Below are 23,865 nucleotides of genomic sequence, written 5' to 3' on the forward strand. Positions count from 1 at the left end.
TGCTTGGCAGCTAGTTACTCCCACCTCCTTCCAGGTCCGGAACTGGAAGGAGTAGTTCTGGACCAGTCCCGCCTCCCATCTGGGTCTTGAGTCCACGTGTCTGCCTCCAAGATGGCGCTGCCTAGGGCCCAGGGTCAGTTCTATTGGGGTATGACGTCAGCCCGTGGGGGAGGTTCTATGGCGCCGCTCTTGGATGGACATACTTATTAGCCTATCGTTAGCACCTGGTCAGTCCCTCTCCTTCCCTCCTCATTACTGCTATAAGTTTGATTGCCCCTCCCTTGAATAAACGGAAGTTCTTGAAGCTTCTCCGAGGTGTCCATGCTTACCCGGCCTCCTAGGCGAGTATAGGGAGGGGGAGAGCATTCTTGCAACCACACACTGCCCGAGGCTACCTGTGACCCTCACTCCCGCACTACTTCCTATTGGCCAGAGGATATGCGTTGAGAGTGATAGGGGGACACATAAGGGGATGAAAAGCTTGGTCTCTCCACAAGGGAGAGGATAGACTTAGCCTGGCAAGCCTGGGTAAAAAAAAATACTATGCAACCCCATCTCAACACATAAAAAGCTCTTCCAGCTCTGTGGGAATTGCAAATAGGAGCATTATGGCACGAGTAGGAAAGCACCTGCCTAGCAAGCACAAGGCTCCAAGTTCAAACCCCAGTACCACTCCCCCAAAATATATTAATAGTATTATTATGATATAAATTATATATGCAACTTATGGGTGGGAGGGAATGGGAGAGAATGAGGGAACAGATGACACTGTACAAAAGGAAATGTACTGATTACCTGACATAGTAAATATAATCCCTCTTTACAACACCTTTATAATAACAATACATTTTAAAAAGTACAAAAAAGAAAATATTTGCACTGGGCACTGGTGGCTTATGCCTGTATACTAGCAACTCAGAAGGCTGAGATCTGAGGGTCAAGGTTCAAAGCCAGCCTGGGCAGGAAAGTCTGTGAGACTCTGATCTCCAATTAATTACCAGAAAACAAAAAAGAATCTATGTAGTATGTATGTATGTATGTATGTATGTATCTATCTATCTATCTATCTATCTGTCTGTCTATCTATCTATGTGTCTATCTATGTGTTTATCTATCATCTGTCTATCTATCTATCTCTATCTTTGCTGTTATAAGCCAGGCAGCTTGTTGTAATTTGTCTTAGCAGCCCTAAGAAACTCATACCCATCATTTTATATGAATCTGTCCCATTTGAAGATTAATAACTGTGTCTTGATTCTGATTGTATAGGAAAAGAGCACTTCTGTTGTTCACATTTCTGGCTGCTCTTGTTATTCCTCCTCTTCCTTTAGTCTTATTAAAACCATAAATTCAGTTGGGCACAATGGGTTACACCTGTAATACCAGAACTCAAGAGGCTGAAGCAGGCAGACTGTGAATTTGAGGCCAACCTGCTTACATAATAGGACCCTGTGTGAAAAAAAAAAAAAAAGAATAAAGAACCAAAACAACGTTAAGGTCTTGTGTAATTTTTGCAGCATTTTTAGTTCAATCAAAACGGTGGAAAGTTACCAGGAAAAAAAAGAGCATTTAGGAAAAACAAGCCTGTGCTTGTGCAGTGTGGTGGCTTGCGATCTATGGGCAGGGGAGGAGGATGGAAATCAGTTCCTGTCAACTTCACTTTCAACGGCAGAGTTTTGAGACATGTCCTCCACCAGTGTTGATTCTGTGGCGTTTGTTTGGATAACCTTGAATAAAGAAACCTCTGACAGCGCACAGGAAACTGCAGAGTGTTTGAAAATAACAGGGGCATTGTCACTGGGGAACAAATAAAAGAAAATGTGTCTGCTACCTGAGAAATAAGCATGATTATGTCTCCTGATTGTTCTCAGAGGGTGTGGTGACTTTTTCTACAGATCATTGTGAAGCAAAATGATTTTCCCTACCATAGCCACTGTACAGGGGCTCACTGGCATGCATCAGTGTTCTTTGATAACGTCAGTCAACATAAATGGGGAAGTACATATTACACCACCCCAACCCAAGGTTGACCAGATGTTTTACATCAGCCATTGTCAATTGCAGACATTGGATATTGACCCATGTCTGTTCTCATTACCAGAATGCAAGCCACCACAAGTTATTTTACAGAATGGAACTGGTGTCACCCAATTTATTTCAGTCAAAATAGCATCCTTAGGGGTTTATCAAGAGATGAAGTCGTGTTTTGGAGTTGAACCCTGTGTTGCACAAATGTGGCAGCTTTTTTTGGGGGGAGTCTGTGGGCAAATCTCAGTGTTGCTCACACTTCGTTACACTACACCTTTTAAATTGTGACCCTTAGATCTCAGCATCCTGAGTAGCTAGGATTACCACCAGTGCCCAGCTTCGTGATGTGTGTAGAAGAAGAGTTTAGACAGCAATTGAATGGGATTTGGATACCATAAGTATTTGTGTCCGAGAACCTCTAGAGATGTTTTTATTTTGGGAGAACACATGAACTAGTACATGAGATTATTCTTGAAATTTGAAGTTTTATATAGCATTCTAAAAGTAATCAAATTTTCATAGGCTGTACTGGCCTTCATGGTAAAGGGGGCACCCCAAATGTTTGTTAACTAATACTGCCAATATTCTTTACATTCTTTATAGCAGAACATGAAGCTGTGAATGCTGTTTATTCTTTTATTCTGTGAATGTGGAGTGTGAATGGTTCTGGAACAGTCAATGTTCTCCTGGAGGGAGGCTAACAATTGTAATAAAGTCAATACTTGATTTCTTTTAGGTTTGTTGTAGTGAACTGATTTTTCTTTTTTGCTCACAGAAGGGTATAAAGTGAGTTTCTTTTTTGAGGGAAACAGGAAGAATTCTTTCTTTTGCCAGATATGGGCAGATAATTTCCCTTTTCTCATTTTGGCAGTTTTGGTCACCCAGTTGTGTTTTGGAAGACATTATGAACTGAGAACTCTTACACAGTGTCTGTAGAAATATAAATTGGTATAATCCTTTTGAAAGGCAATTTTCCATAAATATCAAGCAACATTATTTTATAGTTCATATCCCTTTGTAGGCTAGATTAATAGGCGTTGGATTACCAAAGGAAATAAAATTTATTCACAAGGATGTTCAGCTCTTGACACTAATAGTGAAAAAGTGGGAGTACCCTAAACAGTCCAAAAGAGATGAGTGATTAGTACTTCTCTTGAAAATGAAGTTTTTAAAGACAAACACATGCAACAAGATTTCATTTGAAAAAAATGACCTACATAGAAAAAGAGGGGAAGAAATAATGAAAATGCGAAGACACAGATAATATCAAGGAGGGCCATCACTGGTGTTTTTAATACTTATTTTACTTACATAACTACCCTAACTATTATGACAAAGAATCCTGGAATGTTCTACAAAGGCATGTACATGCATATTGAAAGATTATGGTGAATAATGGATGACATGATTATGGGAACATAGCCATTTGTGTTTACACCATTTATTTATGTATGTATGTATGTATATATGTATGTATGTATTTATGTATTTATTTATTTAGGTGCTGGTACTGGGGCTTGAACTCAGGGGCTGTCCTTGAGCTTATTTATTTATGTATTTATCTTGCTCAAGGTTAGCATTCTACCCTTTGAGCAGCAGGTCCACTGCTGGGTTTTTGGTGGTTAATTGGAGGTAAATACCTCACAAATTTTCCTGCCTGGGCTGGCTTTGAACCACGATCCTCAGAGCTCAGCCTCTTGATTAGCTAGTATTATAGGTGTGAGCCACCAGAGCCTGCCCTTCATTTTGTTCCAAACCTTTCTTCATCTACCTGTTTTTCTCTTACCTCATTTCATGCATTGCATTTCTTTATCCAAATTGGACTAATAATCTTAGGTTCAAGAAGGAAAAAGATATGCTTTTATTTGCCTTTTTTTTTTAATTTTGAAAAAGTAATCTTAAAACACAAGGGCAATGGCCCTACCCCACCAACCATGCTTTGGTGTCACGCCATAGTTTCAGGTGGGTCACATAGAACTGGTACCCACTGGTCCAAGTGTAGAGCCTGAAATTGATAGGGTTGTGGAACCCAGATCTGGGTGGTGGGGGTGGTGGAAAATGTGAGCATAGCCCAGGTTCAAAAGCCTCATGGTGCTGAGAAAATTCTTCAGCACCATCAAGGAGGCATTTTTGGATCTCTGCCTGTTCTTAGTTTATCTGAACTTGTAGTATGGGCTCGTGTATATTGAGCTTTACATTTTTACCCCTCCCCACCAAAAGAAGCATATATTCCAATCATAAACCAACAAATGTGTTTTGGATTATTTCAAATGAGATATAACATAGGTGAGACTTACATTTGATGTTGTCAGTAACTCTAAGGATTTGATTTTTGGGTTTCAGCAGCTTGTGCAGACTGTGTGTTTTCATCTGCTCTAAACGTGCACCTGAACAAATTCATTAATTAAAGTGATAGGGAGGAATTGCTTTGATCAAGACAATGTGGTAGTCTTCTTTTTATGCACCTATTTAGGGCAATTCTAACCTACTTTTCTTTAGTAAATATATTCTAGTTCTAGGTTGGTCTTTTAGATCCGTGTTATCATAAATGAGTAGTGCCATGTCTTTTCTTAACCCATGATCATATGTGTGAGTAGCTTCTTCTTTAAATTGCTAGAAAAGTCTTTAATGTGTTTTTAGATGTATTGTTCGTAAGTGTAGTCCCAATGATGTGTAATGTTATTTGAGCCACAGCTTATTTTAATTTTCCTAAAAAGGACATGACAGCACAGTGGTACAGATTTCATATCAAATTATTATTTGTGGATTTTGCTGTAGCTATCCAGTGTTGTAGTCGGCGTCCTCTGAGATGCAAATATCCAAATGGGAACAGATCAACAAGAGGCTAGTTGGGTGAAGCATTTTCCTGCCTGCTAGGGAAGCTGAGAAAGGACATGGGTGTGGTCCAGATAGACCTACATTTAAAAGGCAGATTTGACTCCTGAGAAAGAGAGAAGGTAGGAGAGAGGAGAGTCTTTTGAAATACAAAAGTTTAATTTGTTTTTTATTTCTGAGCCTGGGTTTCACTTTGTACCACAGGCTGGTCTTAAACTTATGACCCTCCTGCCTTAGCTTTCTGAGAGAACTATGGGCACCAGCCACCATACCTGGCTGAAAGCTTAATTTTAGTGTAACTATTTAGTCTATTTTATTTTCATTTGGTTGCTTGTGCATTTGGTGTTATAACAACAACAACATAACAACAACAAAAACCAGTGCCTAATCTAAGGTCATAAAGATTTATATCTGTATTTTCCTCTTGGACTTTTATAGTTTTAGCTTTTATGTGTAAGTATTTGATCCATTTTGGAGTAGATTCTAGGTACTTTACCAATGTTCATCCAGTTCTATCACTGTTCGTTTAAAAGCTTCTCCATGCCAAGAGAGAACTCTTTTACAAAGTTGGTGGGAATGTAAACTTGTTCAACCACTCTAGAAAGAGTTTTGGTACTGGGGATGTGGCTTAGTGGTAAAGTAAAGTGCTTGCCTAGCTTGAATGAAGCCCTGGTTTTGATTCCTATGTACCAGATAAAGAGGACAAGCTGGAAGTGGCACTGTGGCTCAAGTAGTGGTAGAGTGCTAGCCTTGAGCAAAAGAAGCTCAGGGATAGTGCCTAGGCCTTGAGTTCAAACCCTAGGACTGGCAACAAAAAAGAAAAAGACAAAACCAAAACATTATGGAGATTCCTTAAAAAAAACATAGAGCTTCCCTATGACCAGCAATTCCACCACTGGGCATTTATCCAATAGACCATAAACTAGGTCACACTAAAGCTACCAGCACAACCATGTTCATTGCAGCATTGTTTACCATAGCCATGATATGGAATCAACTCAGATGCGCCTCAAATGGAAAAATGGATGAAAAAATGTGGTTTTTATACACAATGGAATTCTACTCATCCACCAGAAAGGACAATATTGTACCATTCATAAGGAAATGGAAAGACTTGGAAAAAATTATATTAAGAGAAGTAATCCAGAGTCAAAGAAACAAAGGTTGCATTGTTTCCCTCATTTGAGGTAACTCGAATGTGCCTATAAATCTACAAATAAACATACTGAATGATTAAATATATATGATTAAATATATATTTAATATATATGTTTAATATATTGGCACATATATACTTAATTAAACACACACACATATATTCACACGCTGAGACATGACAAATTATATAGGACTCTAGACATTCACACATTGAGGCCAAAGGGGAATATGCATAGAAATAGTAGACAAAGGCTCAATAGCTATGTGCATATGATCATATAAAATAATATTTTATGAAATCAACTCCAAGAAAAGGAAATGAGACATTTTTTCATTGCTGTTGTTGCTGTTTTGGTTTTCTTTCCCCTTCTGTCTTGTTTATATTGGGGGGGACAAGGGGACACCAAAATGGACAAAGAAGGGCAAACAAATGGAGCCGTGATACTCAGAAGACACTATGTGGAAAATGGCCCATTATACAACTTGTGGGTGGGGATGGGAGGGAAAAACTGGGAGAGAATGAGGGAAAGGGAGACATAGTTCATAAAGAATTATACTCATTACCTGATTCATGTAACTGTAACCCCTCTGTAAATTAACTCTACAATAACAATTTAAAAAACAAAATGCTCCATAGACATAGGAAACTGGATTAAGTGCCTCCCAAAACAGCACTTCTTACACTTTATATGAATTTGCATTTCCTGCAACCTAGTTTGAACGATTCTCATCTTCCAGTCTCTCATAGAATCCTAGACTGTGCATTTCTGACATGCTCCATGTGACACTGATGCCACTGGTACTAGTTGTGGGCCCTTCTTGAGTGACAGCAAGAGAGAGAATGTCAGCTATCATCCTGCTCTCCAGTGGTGTTGTGTTTGTTATATTTAAAAGCAATTGGAAGGGAAATAAAAATGGGATATTTTGAATTCCATATTTTTATATTTTTAAGGGAAATAAAAAATGGGGTACTTGTTTACCCTGTTTTTATATTTATATTTTTATATTTAATTAAACTTTAAGGTAGACAACCACACAATGAAAAAATACCAAGTATCTTCCCATGGCATTTAAAACAAAATTCTGCTCTTAATTTTTCTGTCTTGCTTCTAGGCCTCTGATGATTGTCACCCAGAAGATCACATCCTTGGCTTTTCAAGTTCATGATGGTAAGAAAAATGAGCCTCCTTTTTGTTCTTAGATGAAGCCTGGGATTCAAAGCTCTTATGCTTTGTGCACTGAGCACCTTAGACAAGTGCTAGAAGATCTGAATTTATTATCTTGTTCAAAATGTCTGATTCTCTTCAATCATAGCCTTGTACTTTCACAGCAATTACCTACCATTTCCCCCGTGAGTCTGCAGTCTCAATTTGCTGAAATACTAATCCCATGAGATAATTTTCTTAAAAACAAACAAACAGTAGCAGCAGCAGCAGCAACAACAACAACAACAATAGAAAAAAACCCACAAAATAAAACCCTTAAAGCCAGGCACTGGTAGTTCATGCCTGTTATCCTAGCTACTCAGGAGACTGAGATCTGAGGACTACAGTTCAAAGGTAGCCTGGACAGTAAAGTCCAATAAAGTCCAGTAAAGTCCCAAAACAATGATTTTTCTGTTTATCACTAAAATGTTTAAAAGTTAACTTGGCATGTTCTCTGACCTTCACTTCCAAATGTGTTAAGGAAATGGCATCCTTTGCTCTGTATAAACCTTGCCAGCCTATAAAAGTCAAACAGCATTGACTGGTCAGTGTGTGTGTGTGTGTGTGTGTGTGTGTGTGTGTGTGTTGCTTGAACTGAGGGCCTGGGTGCTGTTCTTGAAATGATTGATGATGATGATGATGATGATGATGATTTTTGTCTAAGACTGGGAGTGAGAAAATCAGTATCTGATGTTTTTGCTCATTAGCTGGCACTCTACCACTTGAGCCACCGCTCCACTTCTGGCTTTTTTGTGTGTGTGTGATTAATTGGAGATAAGTGTCTCACTGACCTTACTGTCCAGGATACCTTTGAACCGTAGTCCTCAGATTTCAGCCTCCTGAGTAGCTAGGATTACAGTCATGAGCCTCCAGTGCCTGCATTTTTATTATCTTTTAAACAGTTGTAATATAGGCGATTCAATTCAGCCTGCCAATTTATGAGAGGAGCACATCTTTTTCAGTGTCACCCTTCCAAAATTCTCTCCCTCCCATCCCATCTATCACATCCCCACCTACCTCTTTATTTCCCAGCTCCATTCCCACATATGTATGTTATTACAACTATTTGCCCCATTTCTATCACCTTTTGCCCAACACTATCCTCTTGCCCACCCTCAGACAAGAAGTGTTTCGGTGTATCATGTCACTTCTAGGGAATAGATGGTTTTGGAAATATAGGCTGAGTGACACAAGTCAGGATCAAAGAAACAAAGGAGCCACATTTTCTCTCATATGTGGAAGTTAAACCAAAAATATAAACTTGTTCTGAAAACATATACAGGACCATATACATATCTCACAATCGAAATGACTGAAGTATAGTACACAAAGAGATAGAGTCCTGTGGTATAATTCCTCTGAATAATTATGAACCTTAGGTACATTTTTTATTTTTTAAATTTTATTGTAAAGGTGATGAACTGAGAGGGATGACACTTCCATAAACCAGGTAATAAGTACATTTCTTCTTGAACAGAAGGCACTTTTTGTTTTGATCCGTTGTGAGGCTTGAATTCAGGGCTTGGGTGCTGTCCCTGAGCCTCTTTGTGCTCAAGGCTAGCAGTCTACCACTTCAGCCACAGCACCACTTCCGGTTTTTTAGTGGTTAATTGGAGATAAGAATATCATTGGGACTTTTCTGCCTGGGTTGGCTTCAGATGGTGATCCTCAGATCTCAGCCCCCTGAGTAGCTAGGATTACAGACATGAGCCACCAGCTGAAAGTCCTTATTTCTTTTTCTATTACATCCCCTACCAGTCCTCTCAGCTTGTAGCAGGAAGTGCACAGGACACCATCCGGGGGGCATTTAAACGAGTGCATCTTGGGAAAAGCATGTGCTAAAGCCATGAGATCATGCTCAGTGGTAAGACTAGCAGATGAAGGGGAGAAGGAGGAGAATGCTCTCAAGTCCATGCAATGCAATGCAAATTAGATAGCAGTAACCTTTCAATGCTCCATTTCCAAAGAACCTCTAGAGACTGTCTTTCTCTACATGTGCTCATGGAGAGCTCTTTGATCGAGGGCATCTCCCATTCTGTGTTTGGGCTTCAACCTAGGGCCATATGGATGCTGAGCCAGTATCCCAACCTTTCCTTCCCTGCATTAAAAAAACAAACAAACATGAAAGCCAGAGGTGCTTCATGATTTATGAATGAAAAAATAATTGACCTTTTGTCCAAATGAGCTTGGTATAAGGTCTTTGAGCAACAGTGATTCTCCTTGACTTCAAATATCCTATTTCTCTTTTTTTCTCTCTTTCTCATAGGATTAGGTCGAAGAGCTGAAGATCTCTCTGCTGAGCAGCATCAACTTGCCATAAAGTGAGTTAGCAATGCATGCTCGGTTCCTTCACAAGTCAGAATCTAGAGTTTTTCCTCAAGAGTTTTTTTTTACTATCTTATATGGATATGATATGGCTTATGTGATGAATTGATTATTGGTGGACATTTGGACTGTCCACTGATTTTTGGCTTTGACAAGTGGAAGAGCGATGGGTAACCTTGTCTCTAGGCCATTTTGCACAAGTTTGGGTCTAGATACAGGACAGAATCTCAAAAGTGAGATTGCTAGGTCAACAAGTAAAGGGATCTGTAATTTTCTTAGTTCTGACAGGTTCTCTTTTACCCGGGTTGGTATGTCTGTGTTCAATTTATTCTGGAAAGCATGACTCTGGGACCTTCCACAAACAGGTAATTATTAGCACATGTCCTAAAGAATGGAAAAGATAAGAAGCAAGGCAGAGAGATTAATGTGGGCTGGAAAATAGAGGAAGTCTGAAAGTGGGTTTTGGCCCCAATAGATGTACTATGGTATTGGAGAGGAAGAAGAGATTCCTGAAGTAGGAGGCGAATAACACGAATGTGGAAATGAAGGTTTCACATTAGTGGCTCGCTGCAAAGAGCTCAGAAGCCATCATGAGAGGAGGGTCTCTGTTGGAGAGAATGGGGCAGGGGGGAAAGTAAGGATCTGTAAGGAGAGCTAGAGGTGGCAGAGTATTCCTTATTCTTTCATGAAAGAATGGAGACTTGGAAGCGGAAGAGAGCCACTAGAAGATTCTAATGAGCCTCGTCCTGTGCTAAGCATTACGGGGGTATAGCTGGGACAGGGCACATCTCAGTAACAGGCAAGCGATGGCATTTCCAGAAGTCTTTCCCCCAATTACATCCTGCTGGAATTAACTGGCTGTTCAATCACTGAAGCAGCAAGCAGAACTGTTCTCTCTAGTTTGTCTTTCCCTGCCACTGGTTTGGTCTGTTGTTTAGGACCTTGTGCCTGGATGCCAAAGCTGATGCTGGCTGTTATCAGGCTGATGTGTGTTTTCCTCCAAGTGGAATTTGGTTCCACCCATCTTTTGTTTTGTATTTATTTTGGCATTTGAGGAGGGCGTTTCCTCACTTCAAAGCAACTTGATCAACCCTGCTTTCTGTCTGTTACCATCATTTTGTGCCATAGACAGATAAAGGTGATGATAAAACCTTTCCTGAGCCCTAGAGTTGTTTGGATGGCTATTAACTCCAGCTTGAGTGATTTACAGCCAGTGTCACCAGCAGAGGGCACCGTGGAGTTCTGTGCCTGCTCTGACCACCTGGCTCATTAATGTTTCCTTTCTGCAAGATTTCTCTCTTTCTAAGGTGGAGCTTATAGAAAACACAATGAAGAAAGGTCTCATCACTGAATAATTTACAGGGTTTGCCATGTTTATGGTGTTTCCCATTTGTACATTCTGAATAAACAGAAAAACAGGAAGGTTTTTTCTTTCTTTCTTTTTTTTTTTTTGGTGCAAGTCCTAGGGCTTGAATTCAGGACCTGGCACTCACTAGTGCTTTACCACTTGAACCACAGGCACACTTCAGGCTTTTTATGTTGTTAATTGGAGATAGAGTTTTACTGAAGAAAAAAAAAAAAAAGAATCTCACTGACTTTCCTGCCCCTGCTGGCTTGGAACCATGATTCTCAATCTCAGCCTACTGAGTAGCTAGGATTACAGGTAGTGCCTTGTCCAGAGTATTCAACTTTCAAATTCTACTTATTTTCTCAGAGTGAAACCCTCATTTCTGGAATATATAAGCTACCTTCTCAATTTCATGAGTGTCATTGCTGGCCCTTGCAACAACTTCAAGGACTATGTGGCCTTCATCGAGGGGCGGCACATACACATGAAGCTGATGGAAGTGAACTGGAAGCGAGAGGATTTCCAAAGCCTTCCAGAGCCTTCTCCCACTGTAAGTTTTGAGTGCCAAGTATGTACTTAGAGTTTCAGAGAGTAGGATTTGCTGTAGGTAGACCTTCTCTAGTAATATTTCTAAAGAAAAAGCCAGGACTGAGGGGATAGCTTAGTGATAAGAGTACTTGTCTAGCAATCTGGAGGCCCTGGGCTCAGTTCTCAGAATGAAACAAAACAGTTTACTTAGAAGATCAGCCAATAACTTTTCTCCTTGTAGGAGCATTAGGATTTATTTTATCTAAAATTGTGGCCATTTTGTGTTGCACATACTTAAGAGCCTGGCATTGTTTTCAGTATCTGTAAATATTCATTGATTTGAACTTGAGGCTCAAACAGATGTGTTCTGTCCCTGTATAATATTACAAACCATGCACTTTCAGAAGGTAAAAACTATAGATCTCTATATAAGATTATTTGTACTGTGGGAAAAACGGAGTGAAAACACTCCACTCAGAGGAATTTAAAAAGCCAGCACATCTTGACTCCAAAGCTAACTACATCTAAGCCATCCAGAAAGGCTAAAGCTATACATTAACCTGCCCATCAACTGGCTCAAGTTTTCCATCACTTACATAATATCTTTATACCTGAGGCTCCATCCTCCTGGCCGGTGACTCAAGCCTATTTCCTGGACTCTGTTGACTTATAAAAGTCAAAGGCAGGGCTGGAAATGTGGCCTAGTGGTAGAGTGCTTGCCTAGCACCCATGAAGCCCTGGGTTCGATTCCTCAATACCACATAAACAGAAAAAGCCAGAAGTGGTGCGCTGTGGCTCAAGTGGTAGAGTGCTAGCCTTGAGCAAAAATAAGCTCAAGGACAGTGCTCAGACCCTGAGTTCAAGCCCCAGGACTGGAAAAAAATATAAAAGTAGAAGGCAAATAGTTATTTGCCAATTATGGATGGAAAACTGCTACCCTCTAATGGTATCCATTTCTCCTGTGATTTTAGTGGTAAATGCTCCTCCCTTTAATTGGCAGAATAGGCAGAAAGAGCTTCTCTTTCATCCACTTGGACCCACTTAACTCCTCATCACCAGATTTGTGTCATGAAGAAACACGCATGGTGTTTCTTTTCTTTTGAGGGAACAATACATAGCAGTTGCTGGAGTATCAGATCTTAACATACTGTGTCAAAGCTGATGTCCTATAATTGAGTCTCCTGAGTGATGACACTGATTTCTTCCTACCCCTATTTATAGGGAGCTGTGATACACAAGTTGTACATCACATTGGGGTCTCTTCTTTTTTTTCTGACGCTCACCAAGTCCTTCCCTATCACTTGCCTGGTTGATGACTGGTTTGTCCATCAAGCAAATTTTCCTACTCGACTCTGCTACTTGTACATTGTCATGCAAGCTGCAAAGCCCAAGTATTACTTTGCATGGACTTTAGGTAAGTTGGATTCAGTGACCCTACATGAATGAACAATACAGCCATATTCTTTGGAATGGTTTAATCAGAATAGACTTTTGGATAACCTAATAAAATGCAAATAAAAAAGTCTAATCCATAACGGAAAGCATTTAAGCCAATGCCATTACAAAAGTTTTTAACATAACACTCTTCTCTTTCATCCTCCATAACCCAAATTTTCCATGGTAAGAAGACAAAGTATTCCTGGATCTTGTTTAGACTCAATGTTAATAGAAGCTTCTCTTTCCACCTGTCATATTCAACCACTGAATACAGCAGAAAGCCAAGAGAAAATTCCAGGACAGTTGAGAGCTTCCTTTTCTGGGTCATATGTAATGTAGAATGTATCCTGAATTAATTCTATTCCACATGCTAGCTTAGCTCACACTTATTTCTTTATGAAAGTGTTGGTTACATCTGTTTTAGAGAAGAGCTGACTTCTAAATTACTTTACTTTTTTTAAGGTAGAAAGTTCAACTTCATTTGGGTTTTTTTTTTACTTAATTAATTAATTAATTTTTTTCTCAAATTTTTATTATCAAACTGACGTACAGAGAGGTTACAGTATCATACGTTGGGCATTGGATACATTTCTTGTACTGTTTGTTGCCTTGTCCCTCATGCCCCCCTCCCTCCCCCCCTTTCCCTACCCCCCCAGGTGTTCAGTTCACTTACACCAAACAGTTTTGCAAGTATTGCTTTTGTAGTTATTTCTCTTTTTTTACCCTGTGTCTCTCGAATTTGGTATTCCCTTTGAATTTCCTACTTCCAATACCAGTAAACACGGTTTCCAATATACTCAGATAAGATTACAGAGATAGTGTAGGTACAAACATAGGAAGGTGATACAAAACATCATCAATAATAGAAACTACACATACACATAGGACGTTGAAAGTAGTTACAACTGTGATATATCACTTGTTTCCATAACATGGAGTTCATTTCACTTAGCATCCTCTTATTTGTTTCTAAGTGTATAGCTATTGGGCCTTGTGATGCTCTGCTATGGCTTGCCTAAACCTGTACTAATTATTCCCAATAAGGGAGGCCATAGAGTCCATGTTTCTTTGGGTCTGGCTCACTTCACTTAGTATAACTTTTTCCAAGTCCTTCCATTTCCTTACAAATGGAACAATATCATTCTTTCTGATAGAGGCATAAAATTCCATTGTGTAAATGTACCACATTTTCCTGATCCATTCATCTATGGAGGGGCATCTGGGTTGGTTCCAGCTTCTCGCTATGACAAATTGTGCTGCGATGAACATTGTTGTGCTGGTGGCAATCCTGTGATTTTGTTTGTGGGCTTTTGGGTAGATACCCAACAGTGGGGCTGCTGGGTCATAGGGGTTCATTTGGGTTTTTAATCATACTTTTCTTTGTTTTTTTTTCCTCCTGTGGCAAGTTGGTCAATATTAAGCTTTCATCTCTTTCAAATAATTTCAGACTGGAGTTGTTAAAAATTTTACTGAAGTGTAGTAAACTCTTCTATGTTCTTTCCAAGGCTGGTAAAACAGCTTGGAAATCTCTTCGGGAATGAAAGTTTATCATCTTGGCTGGTTCTTGTTCGAGAGCAGAGACTTTCCATCTCTTTGGGTTTTGAGATGAGGTCTCAATATGCCACATTAGCTGGTGTCATCTTTGATCTTCCCAAATGCCTGGATTATAGGTTTGGGGATAAATAGATTATTCAACTCAGCTCCTAGTGCTTCATGTATATTCCATGGATGAGGGTATAACAATTGATTGAACTCTCATAGCTCATGCTTCTGATGCTAAGCTCCCAATTAAAATCTTCAAGTACCAAATTTCTTTATTTCACTCATTTATTGTGGTAAAATCTATATACTATCAAATTTGTTCATGTAAGCTTATAGTTCTGTGTCATTAATCTCATTCACACTGTTCTAGTATCAGCACCTTCTATCTTCAGAGCTTTCTCATCACCCCCAAAGGAACTCAGTGTCCATTAAATAGTAACTTCCTGTTCCTCCCCAGTCCAGGGTATTTTTTAAGAGCCAAAATGACAACACAAAAATTCATCTAAGGCAATCTTTTCCTAATATCTGACCAGATAAATTTGACTTAGAATTGTTCTAAAACTTGCAGTGTGTGGAACATTCTGTCTCCACTTACTTTTAGTTTAATTCAAGATGTTTTTGTGGAGTACCAGGCTTTGGAATCAAGGCTGAATAAGATGCCTCTTCTCCACTTCAAGATTGTGAGATGGTGTGAGAACCTAGAACATAGACATGTACAACAACTAGGCAGTGTAAGTCCAGAGCTGACATAAATGTCAGTTCAGTGACTGATGTAAAGACAATAATAAGTGTGCACTGGTTCTTGGGGAAGGCTTGGGAAATTTCCTTTTATCTTACTCCATATTCTGCTATTACTTTCTTATTTTAAAATGGTAACATCCTTGGTAACTAGCCATTGTACCAATGATGATTAGAACTCAATTTGAAACACTGGCCCTACTTTTCCATGTGAAATAGTTAATGTGATTTTTCCCCCCCATCTAACCTGAATGAGATAGAGTGTGTGTGTGTGTGTGTGTGTGTATAGAAGAAAGGTCCATCTACTTTCCTTTTAGTGCATTCTTCAACTGTACCTCTTCTTTCTTTTTTTTTTTCTCTCTCTCCCCTTCCCTTCCTACTCCCATATTTTGTATCCCAGGGCTGGCTTTGGACTAAATAAGCTCCTGATTTCAGGAGGAAAGATGGGCTGTTTCCTGGCCTTCCTTCCTGTAGCAAGAGTCTGACTTGAGATGGGTGCTTTGATGGGGTCTCAATAGGGGGACAGGGATAGGGAATAGGGGTAACAGTCAGAGGTTCCCTTGGATGTTTGAAGTGTAGAAATGCACCCTTTCTAAGGAGAGCTTAGAAGACTAATCCCTCCTTTTTTTTCCTCTGATCCCTCTACTCTGTTGTTTTCCTTTATCTTTTTTGGTTGCTTTAGTGGAAACACCTCATTAATTTGCCTCAAATTGAAGTTTGTTACGGTTTAGATTGAGGGGCTGATCTGAAATTAACCTTTATATTATTTATGACTAAAGGAGCAATGAATAGTATACCAGGGAATATTTAAACTGCTTAACCAAATAATTGTTTTACATAGCTTTTTAAGACACCATTTACATATAATTAATGTACTAATTATACATGGATATAAAGTTAATTCTTAAAGCTGGCATCTGCAAGCATCTCAGCTGATCTGTGCTGTTAGCCTAATTCTAGTTACTGTTTATATTGAAATAATAAGACTATTTTCTTTGGACTTAGCAAATAATTCTGCCTTTTCCACTACTAATTAGTACTAATTAGAATAGGCCCAGCTCTAACCCAGGCTGTGTTCAAAGGATCACAAACTTCAACATGTGGGAGTCCAAATTAATTTGTGTGTAATAATAATTTAGACTGATGCACAAAACATGGAAAGCCAATTTTGAACTGACGAACACAGAACCTTTAGCCTCTCTGAGACTAAAACAAGTCTTCGATAATCTACTGTGAATGCACTAAGTAGACTGGGGAATTCTGACTTCACCTACATAGGGTGGTTCTGAGAGTTGATACTTTGGGTCAGCCATTTTTCTTGCAAAGTGCCTCTTAACATTTTAGTTTGTAGAATCAAGAGTTGCAACATTCAATTTCAGGCAGTTTATCACCTGCATGCTCTTGATGTTTATGTAGCATTTCTAGCCTTCAGAGCCCAATTAAGAGGTGATGGTGATGATGATGATGATGATGATGATGATGATGATGCCAGCCAACATTTCTTGGATGGTATTCTGGATCATATACTGTACTAAGCACAGTACAGACATTTAATTTTGCTGAATTATTTTAGCAGCTATCTAAATAGGCATCACTGTACGTATCTAATTTTATTCTTAGGGAATAGGTTCCTAGCAGTTAAGTACCTTTTTCAAGGCCATGTATCAGGATGCTGTCAAACTCACCTTAGCTAGCTTCTCAACACAGTTGTGAGGATTAAATAAGAAATGTTAGTAAGGTATCAATTACAGAGTCCTGAAAAGGTGAGGTGATGACAAATTCTGATGATCAACTTGATTGGATTGAGAATGAGAAGTACCTGGTAGATGAATAAAGCCGGCCTTCGAATCTGTCTGTGAGGCATTTCCAGAGAGACTTGGCTAACAGGAATGAGAGCAACACTTTCCCATAGGGTTGGAGGCCATACTAGAATGAAAAGAGAATACCAGCTACTGTAGGTATGCTTTCTCTATTTCCTGGCTACCATGTGGCGATCTGCTCTGCTGTCCTGAAAACCCTAAAGCCATGAGGTAAAATAATTCTCCACAGCTGGGTGCTGGTGGCTCACACCTGTAATACTAACTACTCAGGAAGCTAAGATCTGAAGATTGCAGCTCAAAGCCAGCCTGGGCAGGAAAGTTCTTGAGACTCTTATCTCCAATTAACCACCAAAAAACCGGAAGTAGCACTGTGACTCAAAGTGGTAGAACATTAGCCTTACTTTTTTTTTGAGTGACGTTTCTTGGTCCTCTACTGAGTCATTTCTTTCTTCTGATCTCTGCTTTTGAGCACAGGTATATTTTTAACTTTCTTTTCTTTTTTTTTCCTTCACTTAGAACTGGTTACTAAATCCTACTGTTTATTTCTTCATTTTAGTTTGTCTCCTCATTTATTCTCATTTTTGTATCTGATGAACAACCATACCTTTTCCCTTAGTAGGTGCCCACTAGGTGCTAATGAATGAGTAGCATCTGAAATATATTTTTCTGACTCATAATGATACTGGGTTCTTTCCATTGTGTTTTTTCTGGGGGGGGCGGGGAGGGAGGTTCCCTTTCCAAGGAATGTACACATATGCTCAACATTGAAGCTAGACATACCTTTGGACTCTTTTAAGGCCACCATGCTGCTTTTGTTCTGTATCCTAACAACAGTGTTTTAAAACCCACAGCAGAAGCAGTGAATAACGCAGCTGGCTTTGGGTTCAGTGGAGTGGATAAGAATGGAAATTTTCACTGGGATCTGCTGTCTAACCTAAACATCTGGAAAATTGAGGTGAGTACGTTTACTTCCAGGGTGAGTAAAGCAAAGCAGTTTTCTCTGAATTCAGTGTCCTGAGATCTTCACAGAGTGTTTGAGAAACAGTTGCTCTGGGGATGGCCAGGCCCCACAGTCTTCTGGACATTTTGCATCTCACTCTTTTTTTCTTTTTTTTTTTTTTTGCCAGTCCTGGGCCTTGGACTCAGGGCCTGAGCACTGTCCCTGGCTTCTTCCCGCTCAAGGCTAGCACTCTGCCGCTTGAGCCACAGCACCGCTTCTGGCGGTTTTCTGTATATGTGGTGCTGGGGAATCGAACCTAGGGCCTCGTGTATCCGAGGCAGGCACTCTTGCCACTAGGCCATATCCCCAGCCCTTTTTTTTCTTTTTAAATAGACATTTTCTTTTGCAGTTTTAATAGTTCAAGTAAAAAAAGAAAGACATGAGGAATCTTAAAAACAGCCAGGAAAATCTTTCTCTTGTTTACCTTTCTATTTTTTTTTTTAACTAGAAAGTACCAATGCCAGTTTCTCTTGTTCACATTATACTTACTTCCAAGCACACAGACGGGAAGTTCCTGAATTTAGATTTCAATATTGCAAGGATTTTTGTGGATCCCTTGGAACAGTTTTAACCCATTTGCTTTTCAGAAGCATTATGACAGAACTAAACTTTTAGGCCACTGGAAGAGACTGTGTTTCTTCATTTTTCACTCTTCACTCTTGGACCACCACTCACCAGCAAACACAGTTATATCAGGGCTGCATCATTGTTTTCTTTACTTTGTTAGCTCCAGGGTAGACAAAGATGGCATGTCCTAAGAGCCTTTCCTTCTTATAGCAATGGAAGGCCACAAATACCAGCAGACAGAAGCAGTGCAGCTCTTGTTTGCTGTTGGATTTGGTTTTCCACCCACCCTGGGACAGATAAGATGCCATTGGAGGATTTGCCCAGAGAGAGTTGTTTGTAGAGAAGGAAGCCAGTGAGTCTGACCACTTTTTACCCATGTTCAGTGGAAATGCGGCCAGTAGAGCCATGGAGAAAGCCACCTTCTTCCGCCCAAGATTGTGTTTGGACAGCCTCCAGTAGCCTTCCACAAATTCCTGATGAATCATGAGGTGTTTATAGATTTCTTGTACTTCTCCTTCTCTTCCTCTTACCTTTCCTTCCCTTCTTGCTGCTTCAAAGACATTGTTACTTAAAAGGCAAGCAAGCAGAAAGAAATAGGAACACTTTCATGGCCATTAACTAACCAAATAAAATGCATCATACATTCAACTTAAATTCATAATGCCGTTCGTTCACTCAGGTTAATCGGATTCAGTAAGTGTTGAGTTCTCACTATGGGAAAAAAAATTCCACTCATTTTTTTAGGTCATTTTAGAGTATCTGAAGACTCTCGTGGGTAGAGAACCTTTCCAAATGGCAAGAGAAAGGCTGAGTTCTTGTCTGGGTTCCTTCTGAATGAAGTCTAATGCTTTGTCTATTGGTTGCCTCGTGTGGTCCCCAACCCAGCAAACCACATCTTCACAGGCCAAGCTCCAGACTTCTCAGTCACCTTTCCCACTTCTAGAAGAGCATACAGATCATCTGGAAGCATCTTTTTATCTATAGAGATGATGTCCGACAAAGCCCAAGTGTGTCATAACTTTCTTTCCTTTTCTCACTAAAATTCTTCATTCCCCTTACCTCCTGGACTATTGACTGACCAGCTGCCTTGGGGCACTGTGGATGAATGTCCTTCGGGGTGGTCCTCATGACTGCTGGCCACTCCGGCTGCCCCAGGGTGACACATTAACAGACAAAATCCTTTCACTTAGGGACATATATGTTCAAAATCAAAGGCTAAGTTATTAAGTTCCCTGTTTATTAGAGAAGAAAATGGGGAGAAACATAACACTTCACTAGTATTTGATAAGGGACAAAGAACAAAAGAAAAACTAGGATGTCGGATTTAGTTCGGGGATCTTGAGGCTGTGTTGGTAGCCTTTTATTCCTATATAAAAGTATGTAGCAAAATTCCTTAGGGTTTCAAAATGAAAGCTCAAAAATCCCATCTGTCTTATCTATCTATCATCTGTATCTATCTATCCCACATGTCTGTTTACCTATTATATCTACCATCTTCCCATCTGGTCTTCCATATTATCTATTATCTATCTTATTGTCTCCCTTTCTCCTTTTCTTTCTCTCATCTAAATATATCACAGGAAGCTACTGTGTGGCCTATATAAGACTTTCCTATGCCTGAAGAAACATTAACAGGAAAAAAAAATAGTCCTTGCCCTTTCCACTTTCTTCCAAAGTGGTTGTCTCCATATGTTTGCTTCCTACATTTTACCGCCAACCTTTGATAAGACTTTTTTTGATGGTTTGAATGAGAAAACCTAATGGATCATGTATTTTGGGTGGGTCTTCTTCAGTGATTGATTGATTCATATTATTGCCAGTTGGGTGTTATTTCTTTGTTTTCTTTTCTCTATTGGGATTCCTTCATGCATAAAATCTTTTACTATCTCAGACACAATTGGTAGCATTTGGAATGGTGTAGCTATTTATAGAAATCAGTGCATCAGACTGACCTAGTTTGTACATGACCTCATAAAGATGACAGTTATACTTCAATGGCCTCTCTAAAGGTTCTTTATTTGTAAGATTAAACTTTTTATATGGTATGTTCCCTTTTAGAATACTAAGTTTTAAAAATCAGATGATTTTACAAAAATTGACCATTGGAAGGGAAAGCTATAGACTATTCCTTCAGTATTGCTGTAATTTGAAAGTAAATTCAGAGAGGAACTGAGAGTCTGCCAGCCACGTTGTGTTCGTCGCAAGGCAAATCTCACAAACACCTCAAAACTTAATGCAAGTGATGGCACAGCTGATTTACTCTCAGCTGTGGGTAATCACTTTTGAAATACCACGTCGAATCGACTGCCAAGGAAATTCTGGGGAAGACTTTCCATTGCTTGGAGGATTTTTTTTAAGTGAATGATAAATATTTTCCTTATTCTAGACGGCCACAAGTTTCAAAATGTACTTGGAGAACTGGAACATTCAGACATCTGCTTGGCTAAAGTGGTAAGCAAAACAAAACCCACCTCATTGCTGGCACTGGGAGATGGGGAGGGTATGATGTATAAGATGAGCAATAGTAGCCCACCACCAACCTTTAATGAGACTTTTTTTTTGGCCAGTCCTGGGGCTTGGACTCAGGGCCTGAGCACTGTCCCTGGCTTCTTTTTGCTCAAGGCTAGCACTCTGCCACTTGAGCCACAGCACCACTTCTGGCCATTTTCTATGTATGTGGTGCTGGGGAATTGAATCCAGGGCTTCATGTATATGAGACAGGCACTCTTGCCACTAGGCCATATCCCCAGCCCCAATGAGACTTTTTTGATAGTTTGAAAGAGATAATCCAGTTGTTTGCTTATTTTGGGGGGTCTTACTCAGTGATTGATTGACTTAATAATTTTTTCCAGTTGGGTAGCAGTAACAAGTAGTGATGCATCATATGTACATTAACATGTATCGTGCATCATATTAACATGTCCTGTACACAAAAAACTGGAAAGATAATGATTTGAGAAGGTTGTCATGAAAAGCATTCATTTTATCTTGTAATGCTCCATTCTTGGTACCAGTCACTTCTTTACTACTAATGTCAATCAATCTCAAGGGATGTAGTCCATCATTATCCCACTTTATATCTGAGTTAAGTGAAACATGAAGAGATTTATAACTTGCCCAATAAGCCACACAGATAATTTGTGATAAACACGAGGCCCCAATGGTCTTTCTCCAGAAGTGGGCTTGTGACCTGAGTTCAGTGCTGCCTGCAAACAAGAGAGGACTCTGTCCCTCAGGTGCCAGGGTAGTCAGTGTTGGCATCAAATCCCTAAGCATTGCTGGGTGCATCCTTAGTACTGCCAGCTGGGTGCAACCCCAGGTGTTTGTGTTCTTTATGTGTGCATTTTTGTTTGTATTTTTTCTGCCTCTTTGTTTCCCTTCGTGCTCCACTTTTATTATGGGAACACTGCTTATTATAGAACTAATAATATGCTATGCTTGGAGCAGCAAACTTTACCTAGTAAATGTGCCTATTGTAATAGATTCCACTGGGTGTTTTGTTAGTGTTTTGAGACAGAGTCTCACTCTGCAGCCTCTGCTGGCCTTGAAGTTGCTATGTAGCCTAGGCTGGCCTTGATGAACTCAGTATCCTCCTGAGTACTGGGATTGCAGGTTTATAACACTACATCTGGTTGATTACCATCTTTCATAAGCTAGAACTTGGGGGCAAAAGGAGAGCTGATGTATAATAATTTCTCCAAGTAAGCTCATGATTTTTTTCTGAAAGTGGATCCAATCATGCAGTTTTTTAAAAAAAAACAAACACGTTTTGGCCTTAACATTTTTGTTTTAAATAAATAATGCAAATATTTCTAACATGAACATTCATTTTTTATATTGAATAATCTCAACATGTTAAGAGTCATATAGTTTCTGTTAGGAGTTTATAGTCTATGAGGACTAAACATACGTGTATGCATATAAAAATGAAAACTATTTAAATTTTTTTTTCTAGAAACACTAAGCATGAAATCTAGGACAGTTCTTGGCCCAATCATTTTACATAAAGGATAGTCACAGTCCCCTGCCACCCTCATAACTGGGATTATAATACACCACTTCAGGCTTCTTTTCTTTTCTTTTCTCAGTACTGGAGTTTGAGCTCAAAGCCTCACACTTGGTAGGCAAATGCTGTCCAATCAAGACACCCTGGCAGCCCTCTTTTGTTCTGAATATTTTTGTGATAGGATCTTGCTTTATGCCGGGGCTCACTTAGACTGTGATCTTCTTATTTTTGCTTCCCTTTGCCAAAGATGCCAGGCATGTGCCACTGTGCTGAGCCATTGTGTTTTTTTCATAGCTTGGAGTGATAGAAGCATACTATGGTGGCTAGCTATTGGTTGAGATGGAGTCTTGTGAGCTTTTTATGTCACAGATAGCCTTGAACCCTGATTCCTCCTCCCACAAGGAGCTAGGATTATGGTCTTGGGCCATACTGCCTGGCCCTGGCTGGGTTTTTAGATAAAGGATCTCACTAACTTTTTTCCCTGGCTCCCTGAAGCCATACTGGCCTTGAACCATGACCTACCTCCTTTGTAGATGTAGTACAGGCATGTGCTACCATGCCCAGCTTTATACCTCTCTATAAGACAATTTCCTGGATTGAAATCTGATGGTCAACTGCACAGGTCATGTACCTGGCACATTGATTCTGTGGTGTACTCACTGCCAAGAAAGATGAAAAGGCTTGTAGTGTTGAGTAGATGACAGAGGGACTTGGCAGAGGGGAAGGTAAATTAATATTGACATGAGGATACTTATTGCTAAGGATCCTTATTCACATCCTACAAATCATGAGGCCAACGGCATGTACTAAATATCACTAGTAGATGAGACCACTGGTGGTCTCACTTGCTGGAGAGAAAGTGACCACCAGACCTTTAGTAGATTGAGTGCAATGGGATCTGGATCATTTACTCAAATGAGTTACAATCTTCTAACGGCTCCTAAAATGACTGAGCCATCCATTACACATTGGCAGTGCTCACGTGTATCAGAAAGGCTATGGCTGCTGTTATTTCATCCCAGGTTCCTCAACAGTAATGAGTCAAATGATTTCTGCTCCAGAGAGAACCAGGTGTGTAGCTAGAAGTGTCCAGTGTGTTCACTCAGTGCTGTTGTTCCTTCATGTCTTCACAGTGTGTGTTATGAGCGAGTTCCATGGTATCCTACGGTGCTAACCTTCATCCTGTCTGCTTTATGGCATGGTGTCTATCCTGGATACTATTTTACCTTCCTAACTGGAGTCCCTGTCACATTAGCAGCTAGAGTGGTAAGCCTCCTTGAGCAATTATATCTGTGTTTGTTGTTTTAGGTCTCAGCAAGAATTGGGCA

At 39.8% G+C, this 23,865-nt stretch overlaps 1 protein-coding gene across 1 annotated transcript in view; it reads left to right on the forward strand.

The window, feature by feature from the left end:
- The window catches only part of Mboat1 (membrane bound O-acyltransferase domain containing 1), a 78,257-nt gene that overhangs the window by 45,688 nt on the left and 8,704 nt on the right, over positions 1-23,865 (forward strand). Inside the window, exons 5-11 of the mRNA XM_048348399.1 lie at positions 7,135-7,190; positions 9,493-9,547; positions 11,266-11,449; positions 12,649-12,841; positions 17,816-17,919; positions 20,918-20,982; positions 23,671-23,803. Coding sequence (XP_048204356.1) covers positions 7,135-7,190; positions 9,493-9,547; positions 11,266-11,449; positions 12,649-12,841; positions 17,816-17,919; positions 20,918-20,982; positions 23,671-23,803 — 790 coding nt within the window. The remainder of the gene's footprint in view (positions 1-7,134; positions 7,191-9,492; positions 9,548-11,265; positions 11,450-12,648; positions 12,842-17,815; positions 17,920-20,917; positions 20,983-23,670; positions 23,804-23,865) is intronic.

Source organism: Perognathus longimembris, chromosome 6, assembly GCF_023159225.1.
Source record: "Perognathus longimembris pacificus isolate PPM17 chromosome 6, ASM2315922v1, whole genome shotgun sequence".
Classification (NCBI taxonomy): domain Eukaryota; kingdom Metazoa; phylum Chordata; class Mammalia; order Rodentia; family Heteromyidae; genus Perognathus; species Perognathus longimembris.